General features: G+C 40.8%; 1 protein-coding gene across 3 annotated transcripts in view; it reads left to right on the top strand.

The window, feature by feature from the left end:
* Positions 1–20,565, top strand: part of LOC122549569 (collagen triple helix repeat-containing protein 1-like) — a 34,978-nt gene that overhangs the window by 13,193 nt on the left and 1,220 nt on the right. For all 3 annotated transcript variants that reach the window (XM_043689410.1, XM_043689412.1, XM_043689411.1), the window contains exon 3: positions 16,679–16,895. In XM_043689410.1, the coding sequence (XP_043545345.1) occupies positions 16,679–16,895 (217 nt within the window). The remainder of the gene's footprint in view (positions 1–16,678; positions 16,896–20,565) is intronic.

The raw sequence follows: 20,565 nt of genomic DNA, 5'->3' as shown, positions 1-20,565 counted from the left end.
TCTCCTTTTCCACCTATCCACTCCACCCTCTCCTCCCTGACCTATCACCTTCATCCCCTCCCCCACTCACCCATTGTACTCTATGCTAATTTCTCCCCACCCCCCCCCTCCTCTAGCTTATCTCTCCACGCTCCAGGCTCACTGCCTTTATTCCTGATGCCCGAAACGTCGATTTTGAAGCTCCTTGGATGCTGCCTGAACTGCTGTGCTCTTCCAGCACCACTAATCCAGAATCTGGTTTCCAGCATCTGCAGTCATTGTTTTTACCTCTATCATAAATAACAGGTTAGTAAAGGGTTATGAATGTGTGAACAGGAACCTGGTATTAATGAATATAGTGAGCTGGTGAGTGAATTAATAAAGATAACACAGTATCTCTCACTCACTCACTCACTCACTCACTCACTCACTCACTCACTCACTCACTCACTCTCACACACACTATCTGTACATGGTCTCTCTCACACACTGATGGATACTGTCTCTCTCTTTCTCTCTCTGTCATAGACACACACACACTCTGATGTACACTCTCTCTCTCTCTCTCTCTCTTTCACACACACACAAGATGTACACTGTCTCTCACACTGATGTACGCTGTATCCCTCACAAACACTCTAATGTACATTATCTCTCACACACGCACTCTGATGTGTACTGTCTCTCTCAAATGCACTCTGCTGTATGCTGTCTTTCTTTCACACACTTTGCACCCTGTCTCTCTCTCACGCTAATGTACAGTGTCTCTCACACAGTCTTTCTCAGACACAAACACTCTCTGATATGCATTATCTTTCACACACACGCGTGTACACTGTGTCTTACACATGCAAACACACCCTGATGTGCAGAGTCTCACACACGCAGTGCACCTAGTAATGTAAATTCACACACATGCACAAACTAAAACACAAATGTACAGTATCACTCACACTGTCTCAAAGACATGAAGGAACACATGTCCCTCACACATATACACATGGATGAAAACAGGTCACTCTGCAATGTACAGTGTTGTATCCATACACTGATCCATGTGGGCAAGTAGATTTTATTCCATGCCGTGACCCCCACCCCCCCACCCCCAACACACAGTCTCTCTCTCTCGCTCTTTTCTCTCTTTCTCACTCTTTTTCTCTCTCTCTCTCACACACACGTACACACACACACACATCACCTACATGTAATAAATACAGACAAACCCTCAGAGAGAGACGCATACACATACATGCACATTCTGACACACTTAAATTTCTCAATCACTTGGCAGCCTGTAACTCACTCTCTGGCATCTGTCATCTCAAACTCAAATACAAATACAAACATCACAGCTACTTATTGGATACCAGTCCTGAGTATCAGTTAATCAATTTATAAACCCCCTGAACCCCTCAGTTCGATTCCAGTCTTCATGGTATACACGATAGTGAAAAAGGCATTTGGTACGCTTGCCTTTATGGGAGTTGGGACATTGTTACGGCTGTACAAAACATTGGTTAGGCCACATTTAGAGTACGGCATTTAATTTTGGTCTTCCTGGCATAGGAAAGATGTTGTTAAACTTGAAATGACTCAGAAGAGATGTACAAGGATATTGCCAGGATTGGAGGATTTGAGCTATAGGAAGAGGCTGAATAATCTGGGACTATTTTCCCTGGAGCAACAGAGGTTTTTAAAATCTTGAGGATAGGGTGAATATTAAGGTATTTTCCCCAGAATAGAGGCAGTTAAAACTAGAGGGCATAGGTTTAAGGTGACAGGGGAAAGATTTAAAAGGGACCTAAAGTGCAACATTTTCACGCAGAGGCTGTACGGAATGAACTGGCAGAGGAAATGATGGAGTCAGATACAATGACAATATTGAAAAGGCATTTGGATCAGTATATGAGTGGGAAGGTTTTAGGGATGGGCCAAATTCTGACAAATGGGACTAGATTAATTTAGGATATCTAGATGGCATAGACGAGTTGGAGTGAAGGGTCTATTTCCATGTTGTACATCTTTGTAACTCTTAGTAACATCCCCTCCATGTTTACCCTTTTGAGACCCCAAAGGATCTTAAATGTTTTGATAGTCGTAATTCATTCATTTTATGGCATTCCTCTCTGATACTTCAAATGATCCACTGCTGTCCTTTAGGGAAGGAAGCTATTGGCTTTACCTGGTCTGGCTTGCATGTGACTCCAGACCTACAGCAATGTGGTTGACTCTGACTCTTACCTGTCCTTCAGGCAATTAGGGATGGGCAATTAATAATGTTGGCCTAGCTAGTGACACCAACAACCTGTGAATGAATTAAAAATAAAATTGTTGAGAGGTTACTAGGCAGCAAGACCTGTTCCCACGCGGTACCTGACTGTAATCCAGAAACCGAACTAACTTGTATAGCAGACATTCATTGAGAGCCTTTTGCCACAGGTAATACACCACCCATGTCTACAGACAGTGTTTTAGCTGCTTGCTTTGGCCTGGAGGAGACCTGTAATATGTGGCCAAGCAAATAAATGGGAACAATCTTTGTATGTAGTGAATCTGAGGAGTAGCAACACGAAGACAGTGTAAAGAAACAAGTGACCAATTTTCTCTCTTTGGTTTTACCTTTGTTCAGTTTTTTTTCCATTTCATTTCAATATATTATCTATTCCAATTCCACTCTGAATTTATTTAACTTCAGTATTCTTTATTTCATGCTTCTACATCTTCGGTTGTAGGTTTAAACTTTTTTATTCTTAACACAAAATTTGTTTTTTATTCTTATTTGCCTTTTTCATAATTTCACCTTTTTTTTCTGTTTAATTCACTTTTCTGTGACTAGTGTTTGAATATTGCTTAAAGAAGACAAATGTCATTGGGAGATTCACAATAATACCAATGAACAATGTCTTATTACTGTATGGGGGAAGAGTGCTGACTGGAAGAAGGGTTGCCATGGAGAATGCACCAGTAAATTAATGCCACGCATTGTTGAAATTTAAAACAGAAAATTAAACCAAATGTTAACTGCCAATCATCAACTAACTGGCGAATTCTCTACGGTTACAGCTCGACCAATCATACTCTACATGTCAATTGAACAGCACTCTCTGCTCATGCAGTACAAACACATTGCTCCCCTTAAAGTTCTGCATCAATTAGCTTCTGTTCATTTGCCATTGTTAGTCTTTTAATTTGAGCTCCTTCCCTTCCTTTTAAATTTTAAAAGGCTGCACTTGAGATATTTCTGATTTTTGTAACTTACTAATAATGCTGTATTTCTTCCTATCATTAATTTTTAAACAAACACCAGCACCAGTCTTTGAAACTGGAAGGATATTGAGAAAGCACATCAGACTATGTACTTCATAAACAGAGGCACTGCATAAGAATGTAATAAATGTGCTATCACACTTTTATATTCCACTGGTTCAGCCGAGTCCAGTTCTGCACTCCACACTTAAAGAATAGTGCTATTTTAAGGCCTTGCAGGAGATGCAAAGAGACTTAGTAGAATTATGCTAGCAACAAAGGGCTTCTGTCATATGGTCAGAAAAGATTAAGGGGAGATTTAATAGAAGTGTTCAAAATTATGATGGGCTTTGGTGAAGTAGATATAAATGAACTGTTTTCACAAATACAAACATCACTAATGAGGACACAGATGAAAAATAATTGACAGAAGAGCCAGACAGGAGATGATAGGAATTTTCTTCATTCAGTGAGATGTTATAATCTGGAATGCAATGCCACATTCCAAATTCTTGCAAATTCCAAAGCAACTATCAACAAGGAAGATGTATACTTGAAAAGGATATTTTAGCAGAGTTATGAGAAGAAAACCAGGAAATAGACAAACAGGAAACAGACAAGCTGTACTGGACCATGCTATGAATCTAAGAAGAAGGCTGTTAAATTTCCAGCTATTTTGACAGCCTTCAATAAAGTGTTTAGACTTATCAAAGTGAGGTCGAAGAATATTGTGCCATTTTACACCTTTGGGCTGTGAAAATTAGCTTAGTTATATGAATGAGGGGAAGGATTTCCTTCAAGTTTTATTCCTCAATTCCTTTGATGTGTCAAGAAGAATATTGTTTAATATACATCTGGTCAAAACTATAGCTATGCTTTCACAGAAACTTGGTCAAAATAATACTGGTGAGTACTTATCCTGTTACAAATTGGTGGAGAGATGCTTTTTGTTGCTAACACTATGCCACCTTAAAAAACTAAATGTAGCATAGGTTGAATGAAAAAAACATCTGACAGAATGGTAACTGCTGAGGTGCAGTAGATTCAATGCTCTCTGATCCTAAAACTGAAGATATGGCACAGATTTGCAACCTGACACAATCCTGTCCACTTCTGGGTTTAATCAGGAATTTTGTAAGTGAGTGAGAAATCCTTGTGAAGCTTGGCAAGTAAGTCTAGTATTTGAAATTGGTACCTAATTGTGAGTTCAACCCAAGATTCTGGCTTTGACAGCCACATCACGTTTCCCAACCTGCGTAACTCACTCGAGGCAAGAGCACATTGGAGAAACAGTGTTCAATGAGTGCGGCAAGTGGGGAAACCTTTAAGCAGTGAAATGCTTTTACTGCTTCCTTGCCAATATGAAAAGCTGAAACTTTATTGCTGGAACAGCACAGTTCTGGCTTTGACAGCCACATCACGTTTCCCAACCTGCGTAACTCACTCGAGGCAAGAGCACATTGGAGAAACAGTGTTCAATGAGTGCGGCAAGTAGGGAAACCTTTAAGCAGTGAAATGCTTTTACTGCTTCCTTGCCAATATGAAAAGCTGTGCTCACAGCACATGTGCTGCAGCCCTGATTTCAATCATTCAAGATGATTTCCAATTTCTTGAAAACACCTCATCAGGCACAGCAGGAGTATCCAGAGGCCTGGGTTCAAGACTGGCCTGCTCGAGAGGTATTTAATTACATCACTGAACAAGTTGATTGGAAAAATAGTTTCACGAACTGTGGATTTGGATCTTGACTGCTGTCAGCATTCACTGAAACACGAGAGTAGCTCATGAAGCTGTAACCTGGATCTCTGAAGAAGGGCAAGAGGAGCAGCTACACAGACAGAACAAGCACCAGGGTCAACAGTAGGAAGCTCTGCTGCAATGCCAGTTGCCAAATCCTCAGTTACTAACGCTGTGCAGGCCAAGAAGACCCAGGTCAAAGGGTTCGATAGCCCTAACACGGTCAATAGCCCAGAAACTTCTCTTTCTCAACTTGTGTGAATACCAGTGCCTCATGAGGTTCAATTTCTAACAGCAGGTTATTGTTGGCATCTGTAGCCTGAAGAAAATGGGCCGTTTGGGCATGCGTTGTCAGTGGGTACTAAAAATGCTATCACTGGAGGGTTATCTTACCTTCTTTTCCCACCCCAACAACCCTCAACAACAAATCTCTGTCTCTTTCTGCAGTTCTGTACTCTCTTCACCCACACAGAGGGAAAGCAGGGACTAATGAGCATTAGAAATGACTTGTAGGGAGAAGATGGAATGACACTGTGGAGTATGTTGAGTAATGGTTGTGAGCTATCAATAAGAGTGAAGACACTGTTCAGATGGGAACAGTGAATGCCTGGAGAGAGAGAGAGGAATGAGTGCAGCTGCAAGGTGTGTTTTGCTGGGAAGTCAGTGAGGTTTGGCACCTGCCCAATTGCATTTTCTACCTCATTGGTCATTGAACCTCCTGTGGAACCCCTGTCTCTGGGTTTGAGGGATGATATTCCTGCTGCTGACTTCCTCCTCCAACTCCATCCATGTCTGCTTGATTTTAAGAGGGCAACTGTTTCCACCTATTGGTGAGAAGCAGCACTTCACTGAATTCCCTAGAACTTCAGGGAAGAATGAGAGAGCCAATGACAGTGTTCCCAAAAGTCGCTTCTCTCTCTCGTTGCCAATGTCTCAGGAAGCAAAGTAGAATTCACCCACTTAGGGACTGCCAGGGTTCCTTTAACTGGAGAAACGCCCTTTGACAAATTGTACCTTTACTCTAAGATTGGCTCTGGAAACCTGAAAGAGAGATGCTAACGCTGTGGCTAGTTAAAGAGCCTGGGCAAAACCTACTTTCCTAAGAACAACTTTCCTAATTTGCTTTCCATCCCTCTGTCCCCAACTAACTAACCAATTACAAGAAGATCTGGTTTTTTAAAAATTACTTAGTGTGGAAACAGGCCCTTCAGCCCAACAAGTCCATGCCGAAGCACAACCTACCCAGACCCATTCCCCTACATTTGCCCCTGCCCTTAACACTACGGGCAATTTAGCATGGCCAATTCACCTAACCTGCACATTTTTGGATTGTGGGAGGAAACCGGAGCACGCGGAGGAAACCCATGGGGAGAATGTGCAAACTCCACACAGTCAGTCGCCTGAGGTGGGAATTGAACCCGGTCTCTGGCACTGTGAGGCAGCAGTGCTAACCACTGTGCCGCCCACAAATGCATTCAAGCTCATCATTAGATTCTTAATTCCAGGTTTTTTTATTATTGAATTCAAGTTCCACCATCTGCCATGGTGGGATTTGAACCCAGGTTTTTCGGTCATTATCTGGGTTAACAGTCCAGCAATAATACCACTAGGCTATCACCTCCCTATATTAAAATTCAGTCCATATATTACATAGTAATGAATAGTGGTAAGAAATTTGTTGGCCATAATTTTTGAATTTGGAATTTGTTATTTACAATCGCCTATGTCTGCTCAGAATGAGTGGCTAATACAGAATTCATAAACCCACCTCACCTGAATGATTATTATGTTAACTGGTGTGCTCCCCAGCTCTCTCTCCTTCACAGTGCTGACATGTTCTGCACACAGTAGGTGGCCTCAGCAGCATTGTTTGATCATCACATAGTATTGACAATCCGTTCTTTTTTAAGGGCATACTGTCTCTTAAAGGGAAGCTGAATTTAAAAAAAAAGTACTGACAGATATTTTTAGGAACTGTATACCAGGACAGACTGAGGCTTCTGTAGTGATGGATGCAACACTGAAGGTGGACATGAAGAGACACGCCCTGGTTCTGAGGTAGTCAGGATACTCTCAGGAACCACCTTCAGAAGTTAATGGGACCACATGACGAAGAATGTCAATTCCTGAAGTCTGGCAGCATTTTCACAAGAGCCAATAATGCAAAAGATACATTTTGTTGAAGCTTTTAATCTTGCAAGAAATATCAAAGTAAACTGAAAAATAGTACAGTATGAACTATTTTAGTCTCAGCTTTGAAAAATATTTTTTTTTAGCAGTATTCACTACCAAACAAATATTTCACTAAGGATCTAAAAATCTCATACTTATGGTCAACTCCTGTGAATTTATCTTTGTGTCATATTTTTCTGCTCACCACAACAGCATCTGTCACCCATCCCTCAATTCAACTGGCACTCAGGACTCTCCTCTAACATAGCTGTACTACAAACAGCAGCTAGCCACTAAACACCATGACCAGCTGTCCCTAGTAGCTATACACTTAGAGAACAAATTTGACTGGGACAACACAACGATCATTGGACAAGCTAAACATAAGACAGCCGAAGAATTTCTAAAGGTATGGCACTCAGACACGGACTCCACCAACAAGTACATTGACCTAAAGACAACATACCGGCCACTACAATGAACAACAGGAACCGGCAACTGGAAGCATCAGAAACCAGAAGACACAGTACAGCAGCGCTTCGCAGGAGGCTCCAAAGCACAGAAGATGTCACCTAGACTGGTGAGGAAATGTCTGCAAATCAACTTCCCAGCTCGGCAAACATACCTACAACCATGATATCTTTACTACATCTAAACCCCACACACGCGCACGCCCAAACACACATGCAAACATGCACACACAAACAGCCAGAGACATACACACTTAGTCATGCATATGCCTGCACACAGACTCATACAAATGCAAACACACACTGACAAACACATAGTCATATACATACACACACATGCAGTGATATATATATATATATATATATATATAGACATACACATGCACACATACATAATTGTTGATCATGTCAGCTGTGCACACTACTCTCCAAACTTCCAAAAAGCTACAGCTATAAAAGGCACACCCACCAGCCAAGTGCAGTGCTACACAACCATTAACATCTGTCTTCCCTCTTGCAAGAGAAGTCAAAGCTAACAACAGAGTACTGCAGCAAGAGACCAGGATGTTTGCATTTCCTAAGCTGTTGGTTCTGCACATCATGGGACATGCTGCACATAGGACAAGCATCGAGGAGTACATTAAAGATTGGAGCATTGCCTTATGGCCCTCCTCAATTCCCAGAGTACCCTAAACTTGGGCATGAAGAGCAAGCCACACTGACAAGACAAAGAAGTATGGAGGGATCTGCTCCAACTTGGCAGAAATAATTGCTCTCTTGGCAATGTCTGCCCTGCTATCATGCTGCAGAGTCACCATACTTGTGAGTATGGAGCAGTGTTCTCAGGCAAACGCAAAGCTCAGCAGAACACGTCCACAGACACTCCAGAGTATTTTCAGATGTGTTCTATTAGAAATTCCAAAGGTTTAATTGAACAGTCATCAAAGTACACACCCCTTTAACTAATGCTATTGTGCGGTCACTTCTTTTTAACTAGAATGGACTGCTTCGACATTGCAAGGACTTTATTGCTCAAATTTAGGATCCTGACATTACATTTGCCGTTTGTCTTTTTGACATCTGGGTAGCATCAATTTGATGTGCTGAGATATATACAGGGGATGTATGTGCCCTTTTTCATGGAGAATGTTGGACAGTCTAAGTTAGACAATACAAGCAGCAAATCCGATAGTGTTTCACATCCAGAATTTACAGAACAGAAATAGGAAAGCAGGTGGACATAAGAACATAAAGAATATAGATAGAAGTAAGTTGGCATCCCTTTGAGTCTTGTCACAGTCTTCTACCTGACACCAATTTCCTGATCCATTTCTATATATCACTGTATTCCCTTCTTGTGAATTTGATGCCTCAAAGATAAAATAAGAGGGAATGTTCTACATTGAGGGAATAGACAATTTTATTAGCTTGAGGAAGAGTTAGCAAAAGTGGAGTAGAAACAGCTACCGGAAGGTACATGGGTGTCAGAGCAATGAGACATGTTCAGCAAAGAAACTTGAAAGGTGGATTTTTTTGTCATCTTTCCTTTAAGTAATACAGATAGCTTGAATATATTGTGACATCTGTGACTTTTTCCAATGGAAAGTCTGTAAACTCTGGCTAAAAGTAATGCATTTTGTCTTTAATGAAAATTATAGCATAAACAATGCTCCACTTTTCTCCACGTTAGGAACTCTTTAAAATTTCTTCTTTTTTTAAATCATCTATGTGATGATAAAAGGAAACACTACAAGAATACTCCAAAGGTTTCGTGTAGAAGTTTTCATATTGACCTTGAGTCCTAAGAAAAACGCAACCAGAATCCCTACACTTAGTGCAACCAAAAATGCTCTAGCTTCCTTCAAAAGGTTGGCAGCGAGAAAATACAAGGTGAGGGAATCCAGAGTTGAAACTTTATTGCTGGAACAGCACAGCAGGTTAGGCAGCATCCAGGGAACAGGAGATTCGACGTTTTGGGCACAGGCCCTTCTTCAGGACCAGCAGAACCAGCAACTCACCTGAAACAATCTTTTATAGTATCCTGCCTAATTTGCTGCAGAAACAACCACTTGTAGATTATATTTAACAGTCACTTACAAATCCAATAGAGCCTCATCAAAACCCTCAAATGATGAAAATGATCGTCTTAATTCAAAGACAGGACGTCTTGGGACAAGAGGGGGTTTGAGGCTTTCAAAGTCCTGAGTGAGCTCGATAGAGTAGATAAGGGGAACGCTATTCCAGTTGAAGTGATGTGCAAGCAAAGCAAGGATAATGTGAGAAAAACCTTTTACGCTCAGTAAGTAGTTAGGGTATAGAATGCCCTGCCTAGAAACGTAGTGGAGGTTGGTTCAGTCGAGGCATTCAAAAGGGCATTAGATGATTACTTGGATAGAAGTAGTGTGTGGAAAAATCAGTAAAAGACATGAGATTGACACTAGAGAATAGAACTGGTGCAGGCACAATAACCTGAGTGGCAATCTTCTACACTGCAACAATTCTATGATTTGGGGATAAAGATTATGATATTTTCAGATGATACAAGTTTGACCATGTGATTGATTTTGAGAAAGAACATCTGAAGACATCAGCAGACTGGTCAGAGATAGAAAAGTGCCAATGCGATTCACTCATTAGAAACTCTGAGGAAATAGATTTGAGAAGGACAAACAAGACAAGGGAATAGTACAATACTGAGAAGTGCAGAAGAGCAGCAGGGCTTTTGAGTATATGTCCCTGATGGAAGCACGATACATAGACAATGTAGTTAACAAGGTATAAGACATATTTTTCTTTACTAACCAAAGCAAGAATATAAGAGAGCTTATTAAGAGCCATTGTTACAGAGTGGATCATGCACAAGTTGTAGAAACTGTCCATTGTTGTCAATGGGAGGAAATTGGCAAGATTCTACAGTGGTCCAGCAATCCATAGTTTTTTCAATTTATTTGTTTGTGGGATATAGGTGTCGCTGGCCATAATCGTTTCATGGTCACCATTTGTCTTTTAGTTTCAGATTTGTTTTTGACTTAAAATTGCAGCATCTACCTGACAGAATTTGAACCCGTGTCCTCAGAACAATACCTGGGTCTTATGGGCCAACAGGCAAAGGATAAAACAACTCTACCATCACTTCCCCAGCTCAGATTATTGCCAAGGCAACAAAGGTGAAAATTAATCAATGATCCACTAATCAGCTCTTAGTGCAGAAATTGCATTCAAAAAATGGCCTGGATTCAAGTTAATAACATAAAGCCAAAGATACTCAGGGGAATGTAGCACTGACAGCCCAGTTTCTGAGACTGGCTATACTCTAACAAAGGGCACGCAGGGTTGCAAGAGTTCAATTGTGACAGGGGATTCTCTAGTTAGAGGCACAGAGGGATGTTTCTTGGCCAGCAATGAGATATCAGAATATTGTGCCTACCATGTGCCAGGGCCAAAGATGTCTCAGAGATGGTGCTGAATATTCTCAAAAGGAGGGAAGGACCAGCAGGAGATACTAAATGAATATTTTACATCAATGTTTATGTGGAGAAGGGCATGGAAATTAGAGAACTTGGGGAAATAAATAGCGCCATCTGGAAAAGTGTCCATATTACACAGAAGAAGGTAATGGACATCTTAAAGTGCATAAAGGTGGATAAATTCCTGCGACTGGATGAAATATACATCTGAACTTTGTGGAAAGCTAGGAAAATTGTTGCTGGGCTGCTTGTTGAGATATTTGTGTCATTGATAGTCATAGGTGAGGTGCTAGAAGACTGGAAGCTGGCTAATGTAGTGCCATTATTTAAGAATGGTGGTAAGGAAAGGCCTTACATCAGTGGTGGGCAAGTTGTTGGAGAGGATCCTGAGGGACAGGCTTTACATGTATTTGGAAAGACAAGGGCTGATTAGGGATAGTCAACATGGCTTTGTGCGTGGGAAATCGTGTTTCACTAAGTTAATTGAATTTTTTGAACAAGTGACGAGAATTGATGCAAGTAGAGCAATGGATGTTATTGAGACGTACTTCAGTAACGCGTTTGACAAGGTTCTGCATGGTAGACAGATTGATTAACAAGGTTAGATCACATGGAATCCAGGGAGAACTAGCCAACTGGATACAAAATTGATTCGAAGGTAAGTGATAGAAGATGGTGGCAGAGGGTTGCTTTTTGGACTGGAGGCCTGTGACCAGCAGTGTTGCATAAGGATCGGTGCTGGGTTCTCTGACTTTTGTCATTTATTATAAATGATTTAGATGTGAATATATCAGGTATGGTTATAAATTTGCAGATAATGCCAAAATTAGTGGCTCAGTGGTTAGCACTGCTGCCTCACAGTGTCAGGGACCTGGTTCGATTCCAGCTTTGAATGAATGTCTGTGTGGAGTTTGCACATTCTCCCCGCGTCAGTGTGGGTTTCCTCTGCGTGCTCCAGTTTCCTCCCACAGTCCAAAGATGTGCAGGTTAGGTGAGTTGGCTGTGCTAAATTCCCATTGTGTTCAGTGAAGTATAGATTAGGTGCATTAATCAGGGGGTAAATGTACAGTAATGGGGCATGGGTTTGAGTGGGATGCTCTTCAGAGGGTCAGTGTGGACTTGTTGGACTGAAGGGCCTGTTTCCACACTGTAGAGATTCTAATGGTATAGTGGACAATGAAGAAGGTTACCTCAAGAGCACAAAGAGACCTTGATCAGATGGGCCAAGGAGTGGCACATGGAGTTTAGTTTAGATAAATGTGAGGGGCTACATTTTGGAAAGGCAAATCAAGGCAGGATTTATATGCTTAGTGGTAAGGTTGGGGAGTGTTGCCGAACAAAGAGACCTTGAAGTGCAGGTTCATAATCCCTTGAAAGTGGAGTCGCAAGTAGACAGGGTAGTGAATAAAGCGTATGGTATGCTTGCCTTTATTGGTCAAAATGTTAAGTACAGGAATTGAGAGGTCATGTTGCGGCTGTAGAGGACATTTGTTTGGCCACTTTTGGAATACTGCGTTCAATTCTGGTCTTCTTGCTATAGGAAAGATGTTGTTAAACCTGGAAGAATTTAGAAAAGACTTACAATGATTTTGCTAGGGTTGGAGGGTTTGAGTTATAGGGAGAAGCTGAATAGGCTGGGGCTATTTCCTCTGAAGCATTGGAGACGGTTGGGTGACCTTATAGAGGTTTATAAAATCATGAGGGGCATAGATAAGATAAATATCTTCTTTTCCCTGGTGTGGGGGAGTCCAGAACTAGATGGCACAGGTTTAAGGTGAGAGGGGAAAGATTTAAAATCGACCTAAGGGTCAACTTTTTCACACAGAGGGTGATAAATGTATGGAATGAGCTGCCAGAGAGAGTGGTGGAGGCTGGTACTATCACAACATTTAAAAGGCATCTGGATGGTTAAATGAATAACAAGGGTTTAGAGGGATATGTGCCAAGTGCTGGCAAATCGGACTAGATTAATTTAGGATATCTGACCGGCGTGCATGAGTTAGACAGAAGGGGCTGTTACCTTGCTTACATCTCTATGGCTATGACTCCAACAGTGAATACTGAAAATCTGAAACAAGAACAGAAATTGCTAGAGGAAACTCAACAGTTCTGGCAGCATCTGAAGAGAGGAAGGAGAGACAACATTTCAGGTCCAGTGAATCTCAGAATCAAACAATGATACAGTGCAGAAAAGGCCCTTTTGCCCATTAAGCCTGCACCAACACATGAGAAACACCTGATTTTCAACTTAATACAATTTACCAGCACTTGACCCCAGCCTTGAATGTTATGATATATCAAGTGCTCATCTAGGCGGTTTTTAATGGCTGAGAGGCAATTTGCCTTTACCAACCTCCCAGGCAGACCATTCCAGACTGTAACTGCCCTCTGGGTAAAAAGGCATCCCTCCTAAACCTCCTGCCCTTCACCTTAAACCTGTGATCTCTTGTGACTGACCTTTCAACTAAGCAGAGGCAACTGTTCCTTATCCACTCTGTCCATGCCCATCAATCTTGTACATCTCAATCAATTCACTCCTCAGTCTTCTATGCTCCAACATAAATACCCCAAGCCTACCCAACCTTTTCTTATAACTTAAATGTTCCATCACATGCAGCATCCTGGCAAATCTCTGCACCCCCTCTAATGCAATCACATCCTTCCAGTATTGTGGCGACTAGAACTGCACACAGTATTCTAGCTAGTAGTCTCACCAAGATTCTATTCAACTCCAACATGATTTCCCTGCGTTTTTAATCTATGTCTCAATTAATAAAGGCAAGTGATCCATTTGCCTTTTTCACCATCCTACTAACATGTCCTTCCGCCTTCAGCGACCTACGGACAAACACTCCAAGGCCCTTTTGTTTCACAGAACTTCTTAGTGTCATGCCTTTTATTGAATATTTCCTTGTCAAATTACTCCTTCCAATGTGTATCACCTTACACTTCTCAGGGTTAAATTCCTTCTGCCACGTATCTGCCCATTTATTTCTTCTTGTAGCCCAAACACTCAAACTCTTTGTTAACCACCCTACCAATATTTGTGTTGTCTGCTAATTTACTAATCCAATCCCTTACACAGTCATCTATGTTATTTATAAAATTATGACTAATTGTGACTCAGCATTGATCCCTGTGGTACTGCTGGACCTTGGTTTCCAGTCACTATAGAAGGCTTCTGTCATCCCCTTTGTCTCCTACATCTGAGTCAATCTTGAACCCACTTCATCAAATTAGCCTGTATCCTACATGCATCTGCCTTTTTGATAAGCTCATGGGACCTTGTCAAAGGCTTTGCAGAAATCCATGTGAAATATATCAACTCCACTCCCTCATCTACACACCTGGTCACTTCCGTCAAATTTGTTGGGCATGACTTCCCTCTGATGAAGCCATGTTGACTATCCCTGATCAAGTCTTGCTTCCTCAAGTGGAGATAAATGCTCTACTTCTGAATTTTCTCCAGTAGTTTCCCAACTGTTGATGTGAGTCTCACTGGTCTCTAGCTCCCTGGCTTCTTTCTGTAAATCTTCTTAAATACGAAACAACCTCGGTTACCTGAACATCAATTATCCGAATTTCGGATTATCCGCACAAGATCTCAAGGTCCTGTAAAAAGGTTATCCATTATCTGAACAAGCAGTTATCCAAACAAAATACTCCCTGCCCATCTCGTTTGGATAATTGACGTTCTGTATTGGAACCATATTAGATATTTTCCAGTCCTCTGGCACCTCCCATATGGCCAGAGAGGATTTAAAAATGACGTGAACCTTCTTCAGAACTGGAAGTAGCTAGGAAAAGGTGTAACATAAGCTGAAAGGATTTGGAGGAGGAGGGTGGGGGTAAAGAATTTCAGATAAGGTGGAGATAGAGCCCAGAGAGAGAACAGCACTTAGCCAAATAAAGGGATGAATAATGGTACACTCAGGAAGGAGAAAAGGTGATAATGGGAACTACAAGTGGATGAGAGTGATATGGCTGTGCCAAAAGCAGTTCATCTGATGACGAAATCTGATACATGGGGAAGAGTAAAGATATGGAAGAAGTGTGAAGGCCCTAAAAATACTGAACTCAATATTGCAGGGTCCCCAAGCAGAAAATGAGATCCTGGTCTTCCAGTTTTCGCAGAGCCTTGCTGGAGCACTGCAATAGGCCTGAGAGAAATGTTGGCCAAGGAGCACGGTGGTGTGTTGAAGTGGCAGGCAACTTCAGAAGCAATGCCATCTCACTTTCTTGCTCGTGCTGCAAAGATGTTCTCTGGAATGTATATTTTCTTTTCATACACACAACCAAAGACAAAATATACTTCTTATATACATGTCTTCACGAAATGTAACATCTGAACTGATTTGATGTGAATTGTTCAGTTGGAACAATCTTCCAGATGTCTATTGCCTAAAAATGGTTCCCAAGATATATTGGGGGAAAAAAAAGTTCTTTCTTTAAACTGAACACTTTGTGAGTTGATCTAACCCACTGGAAAGGGAATACATTGGATTGGGTGAAATGCCAGAATCCCAACCATCCCAATGCAAGTTTCAACTGACTACAGTAAGATCAGCTATATTGTAAAACCTCCATTACACTCAATCTTGTCATTTTTACAACAGCTGTATCAGATTAAATTGACTTCAAATTTATGTCTTCAACTCCTAAGAGATTTTAGACCTAAAATACAACATATCAAATCAACATGTAACTTATAACCAAACATACATTTTGTAACTGTGCAATCTGAATCTGGAACAGTTTTGAAATCTGTAGTCAACAGATGAAGTACATTAACTTCATTTCTTGCTCTTAAATTAATCTTGTAGCAAAACAAATTACAGTAATTCATGTTTGGATGGTAAGTACTAAATAAGAGTTCGTAATAGTGAAATGCAGAATATCCAATGCATTTTATACCCTTTGGATAATGAATGTTTTCTTTGATTTTTGGACTCTTTGCTCCAAAGAGTGTTGGAAGTCGGGTCATTGAATATTTCTTGTACTGATGTGGATATATTTTGGACTAGCAAGGGAGTTTATGGCCATCAAGGATAGATGGGAATGTGGAGTTGAGATGATGTCAGATCAACAATGATCGTATTGAATAATAGAGCAGAATATGAGGGCCAAATCTCAGATTCCTCCTCGTAATTCTACATTCATAAGCCCTTTTCCGTGAACATTTATTCTCTTTAACTTTTGTCAGACATTAACATATTGTTGGACACATTTCCAGAACTACTGCTTTACCTGATTAACCATTTTGTTTTCATTTTTATATCTGATTTCCAGTATCTGTCGCACTTTGCTTTTATTTTGGTTTCTTTGCATTCATTTTTGTGATACAGTTCCTTTCTGTATTAACATATGGAAAACCGGGTGTCTTTTTCAGCTTTTATTGATGGTTAAACTTCACATATGAATAGGTGAACTTCTAATAGAAAGGAATGTGATTTACAAAATCATATGTCAAGAGAGCGGCAGTAAACAAAATGCTCATTTTGAAAGGTGGTGCAATGGCCTCCTACTGTGCTTTAACATTCAGTGATACTAATATATATAGGATGTTTTGAGAGTGTTAACTTTATGCCTGTTTGTGTTTTATCTCAGGAATGTACATTCACCAAGCTGCGCACAGACAGTGCCCTCAGAGTATTATTCACTGGTTCCTTGCGTCTGAAATGCAAAGGTGCCTGCTGTCAGCGCTGGTACTTTACATTTAATGGGGCTGAGTGCAATGGTCCATTGCCGATTGAAGCCATTGTCTATCTAGATCAAGGAAGCCCAGAATTTAACTCAACCATAAATATACATCGCACATCTTCAGGTTTGTTTTGAGACATACAGTACTTATGATTTCCTTGTTGCTAATTATTTTCTCTGTAAAGTTATACTGTGTAAGAAGTTATGATGGGTTGGGTTATGATCCTAGCTGATGTTACTACTGGACAAGTCAGATCACAGATTGAAGACTGAAACTTGGCTTGACAAGAAGTTTTGTTATTTAACAAGATATTCTTTCAAAGAAACATGAGTAAACAATGCTGCATATTTGGTTTTAGCAAAAGAAATGATCACATATAAGAAATGAAGATAAAACAGAACAAATCAAGCTATTTACACATAACACAATTTGAAATACAGTCTGTTCTGCTATAACACATGCTTTTTCAAAGCAAATTGACTTTAACATGATTGAAGAATTTAGATGGTTATTTGTAGAATACAAACTTTCCTAATTTGTATTGGCTATAACGTGATTCTGGCCCAATTAGTTTAAATAGCTCATCCATTGCATGATTTTCTTATATGCAAGATCAAATGAGAACAGAACAGTCGTGTTATAGCAGCACTGACAGCATTTTGGCACACATGGCAGGACAAAACTTGTCTATCCCAACACCATCACTTTACCAGACAATTCCCTTCTCGACCACATCTGTAGGCGTGACAAAACTGTTCTTTCAATTATTTATCTTGAGAACTTGGCCTTTCCCTTGACACTAAGCATTTCAAATAACTTCTTTAGGTTCGAACCAAACAGTTCTGGTCTAGAAGTTTAAAATGAAAACCTATTGCCTAATTGTTATAAACTAACTCCCTTCTCCAGGAGAAATTGTTCTTACATCTAGCCCCAACCAAAGTCCTTTCCAAACTAAAATCAAAATCTTTGCAATTTATGGGTTTCTCCTAAGGTAAAAGAATCAATTTTTAAACAACAGCAAGCTAATCTCTTTCACTATTTGTTGTCTCCAATTGTGAGGCTCTCTCAATGTAAACACACTATCATTATCTCTCCAGAGTAACTCTAGCCGCCTGCTCTCTGATGTGCTGGGTTAAAGTAATAGCTCCAGAAAAATTGAAAAGTGAATTATCAAACTCTTCATTCACAGATTGTATAAATCAAGCACCTTATATTATACATTTACCAACATTTCAAATTAAAGGTCTAATTTTTTCAGCAGGGGCATAAGCAATACTTTAGAGTTGCACAGATAGTGAGGAAACAAAAATTATAAGCCTAGAATTGAATCTTTGAGTACCATTCAGCAACAAACAAGCATTAGAGGGTTTATGATGGTACATGCAACCACATTTACACAAGGTGTGTCATTCACTCCTTGTTGACTTGGACCCCCTCTGAAATAATTCCTGCCAATGATAATTGAGGCCTAAAAGTGGGAGAATCCAAAGGGATTCTACAAATACCTTGAGGACAATAGAGTATCTAGACAGAGAATAGAGCACCTTAAAGATCAGGATGTCCACCTATGTGTGGAACAAGAGGATGTGGGGGGATATTAGATGAGTATTTTGCACCAGTGTTTATGTGAAGAAGGACAAAGAAGCTAGAGAACTTGGGGAGATAAATAGCGCCATCTTGAAAAATGTTCATGTTACAGAGGAGGAGATGTTAGATGTCTTAAAATGCGTAAGGGTATATAAAGCACTGGGACCTGATCAGGTGTACCCTAGAACTCTGGGGGAACCAGGAGAAGTGATTGCTGGGCCCCTTGCTGAGATATTTTTGTCATCGATAGCCACAGGTAAAGTGGAAGGCTGGAGATTGGCTAATGTGGTACCACTATTTAAGAACGGTAGTAAGGAAAAGCCAGAAAACTACAGACTGGTGAGCCTGATGTCAGTGATGGGCATGTTGTTGGACGGAATCCTGAGGGACGGGATTTACATGTATTTGGAAAGGCAAGGTATGATTAGGGATAGTCAACATGGCTTTGTGCGTGTGATATCATGTCTCATGAACTTGATTGTTTTGAAGAAGTAACAAAGAGGATTGATGAAGTCAGTGTGGTGGACATGATCTAAATGGATTTCGGTAAGGCTTTCGACATGTTCCTCATGGTAGACTGGTTAGCAAGGTTAGGCCACACGGAATACAGCAAAAACTAGCCATTTGGAGACAGAACTGGCTCGGAGGTGGGAGACAGAGGGTAATGGTGGAAGGTTGCTTTTCGGACTGGAGGCCTGTGATCAGCAATATGCCGCAAGGATTGGTGCTAGGTTCACTGCTTTTTTTCATTTATATAAATGATTTGGATATGAATATAGGATATATGGTCAGTAAATTTGCTGATGACACCACAATTGGTGGTGTGGTGCTTAGAGAAGAAGGTTACCTCAGAGTACAATGACTTTGATCAGATGGAACAGTGGGCCGAGGAGTGGCAGATGGAGTTTAATTTAGATAACTGTGAGGTGCAGAATTTTGGAAAGGCAAATCAGGGCAGGACTCATATACTTAATGGTAAGGTCCTGGAGAGTGTTGCTGAACAAGGAGACCTTGGAGTGCAGGTTCATTGTTCCTTGAAAGTGGAGTCACAGGTAGACAAGACATTGAAGAAGGTGTTTGGTATGCTTTCCTTTGTTGGTCAGCGCACTGAGTATAGGAGGTAAAAACAATGACTGCAGATGCTGGAAACCAGATTCTGGATCAGTGGTGCTGGAAGAGCACAGCAATTCAGGCAGCATCCGACAAGCAGCAAAATCGACGTTTCGGGCAAAAGCCCAATTCCTGATGAAGGGCTTTTGCCCGAAACGTCGATTTTGCTGCTCATCGGATGCTGCCTGAATTGCTGTGCTCTTCCAGCACCACTGATCCAACACTGAGTATAGGAGTTGAGAGATCATGTAGTGGCTGTATAGGACATTGGTAGGCCACTTTGGAACACTGCATTCAATTCTGGTCTTCCTGCTATAGGAAGGATGTTGTGAAACTTGAAAGGGTTCAGAAAAGATCTACAAGGATGTTGCCAGGGTTGGAGGATTTGAGCTATAGGGAGAGGCTGAACAGGCTGGGGCTGTTTTCCCTGGAGCATCGGAGGCTGAGGGGTGACCTTATGGGTATATGAATAGGAAGGGTTTGGAGGGATATGGGCCAGGTGCTGGCAGTGGGACTAGATTGGGTTGGGATATCTGGTCGGCATGGACGGGTAGGACTGAAGTGTCTGTTTCCATGCTGCACATTTCTATGACTACAGTCCTTTATTACAAGAGGTTTTGAATATAATGATAAGGATGTAATGCTTCAGTTATGCAGGGCATTGGTAATATCACAACACCAATACTGTGTAATTGTGTTGGAGTGGTTTATAAGGGTTTTACTCGATTAATAATTGGAGTGAGTGTGCTGTCTTTCAAAGGAGAGCAAGGGTTGATTTGATTCAAGTTTGTAAGATCCTGAATGGTCTTGACAAAGTGAATGCAGAAAAGATTGGATGTTGGCACTGAATCAAGAACTTTTGAGCACTATTTTAAAATTAGGGATCATCCTTTTAGGGCAGAGATGAGAAGTATTGTTATCTGTCAGAGAACTGCACAACTTTGGAACGGTCTGCCTCAGAATGCAGTGGAGGCAGAGTCAACAAACGTTTTAAGCAGAGTAGAATGATTTCCTTGCCAAACAAAAATATTATAATTATTAGGGGTGGTTGGAAGTAGGGAATTTAGAACACAAACAGGTCAACCTTAATTTTATT

This window comes from Chiloscyllium plagiosum, chromosome 4 (assembly GCF_004010195.1).
Source record: "Chiloscyllium plagiosum isolate BGI_BamShark_2017 chromosome 4, ASM401019v2, whole genome shotgun sequence".
Taxonomy (NCBI): domain Eukaryota; kingdom Metazoa; phylum Chordata; class Chondrichthyes; order Orectolobiformes; family Hemiscylliidae; genus Chiloscyllium; species Chiloscyllium plagiosum.
The sequence above is the reverse complement of the archived record's forward strand: the minus strand, read 5'-3'. Positions and strand labels throughout refer to the sequence as shown.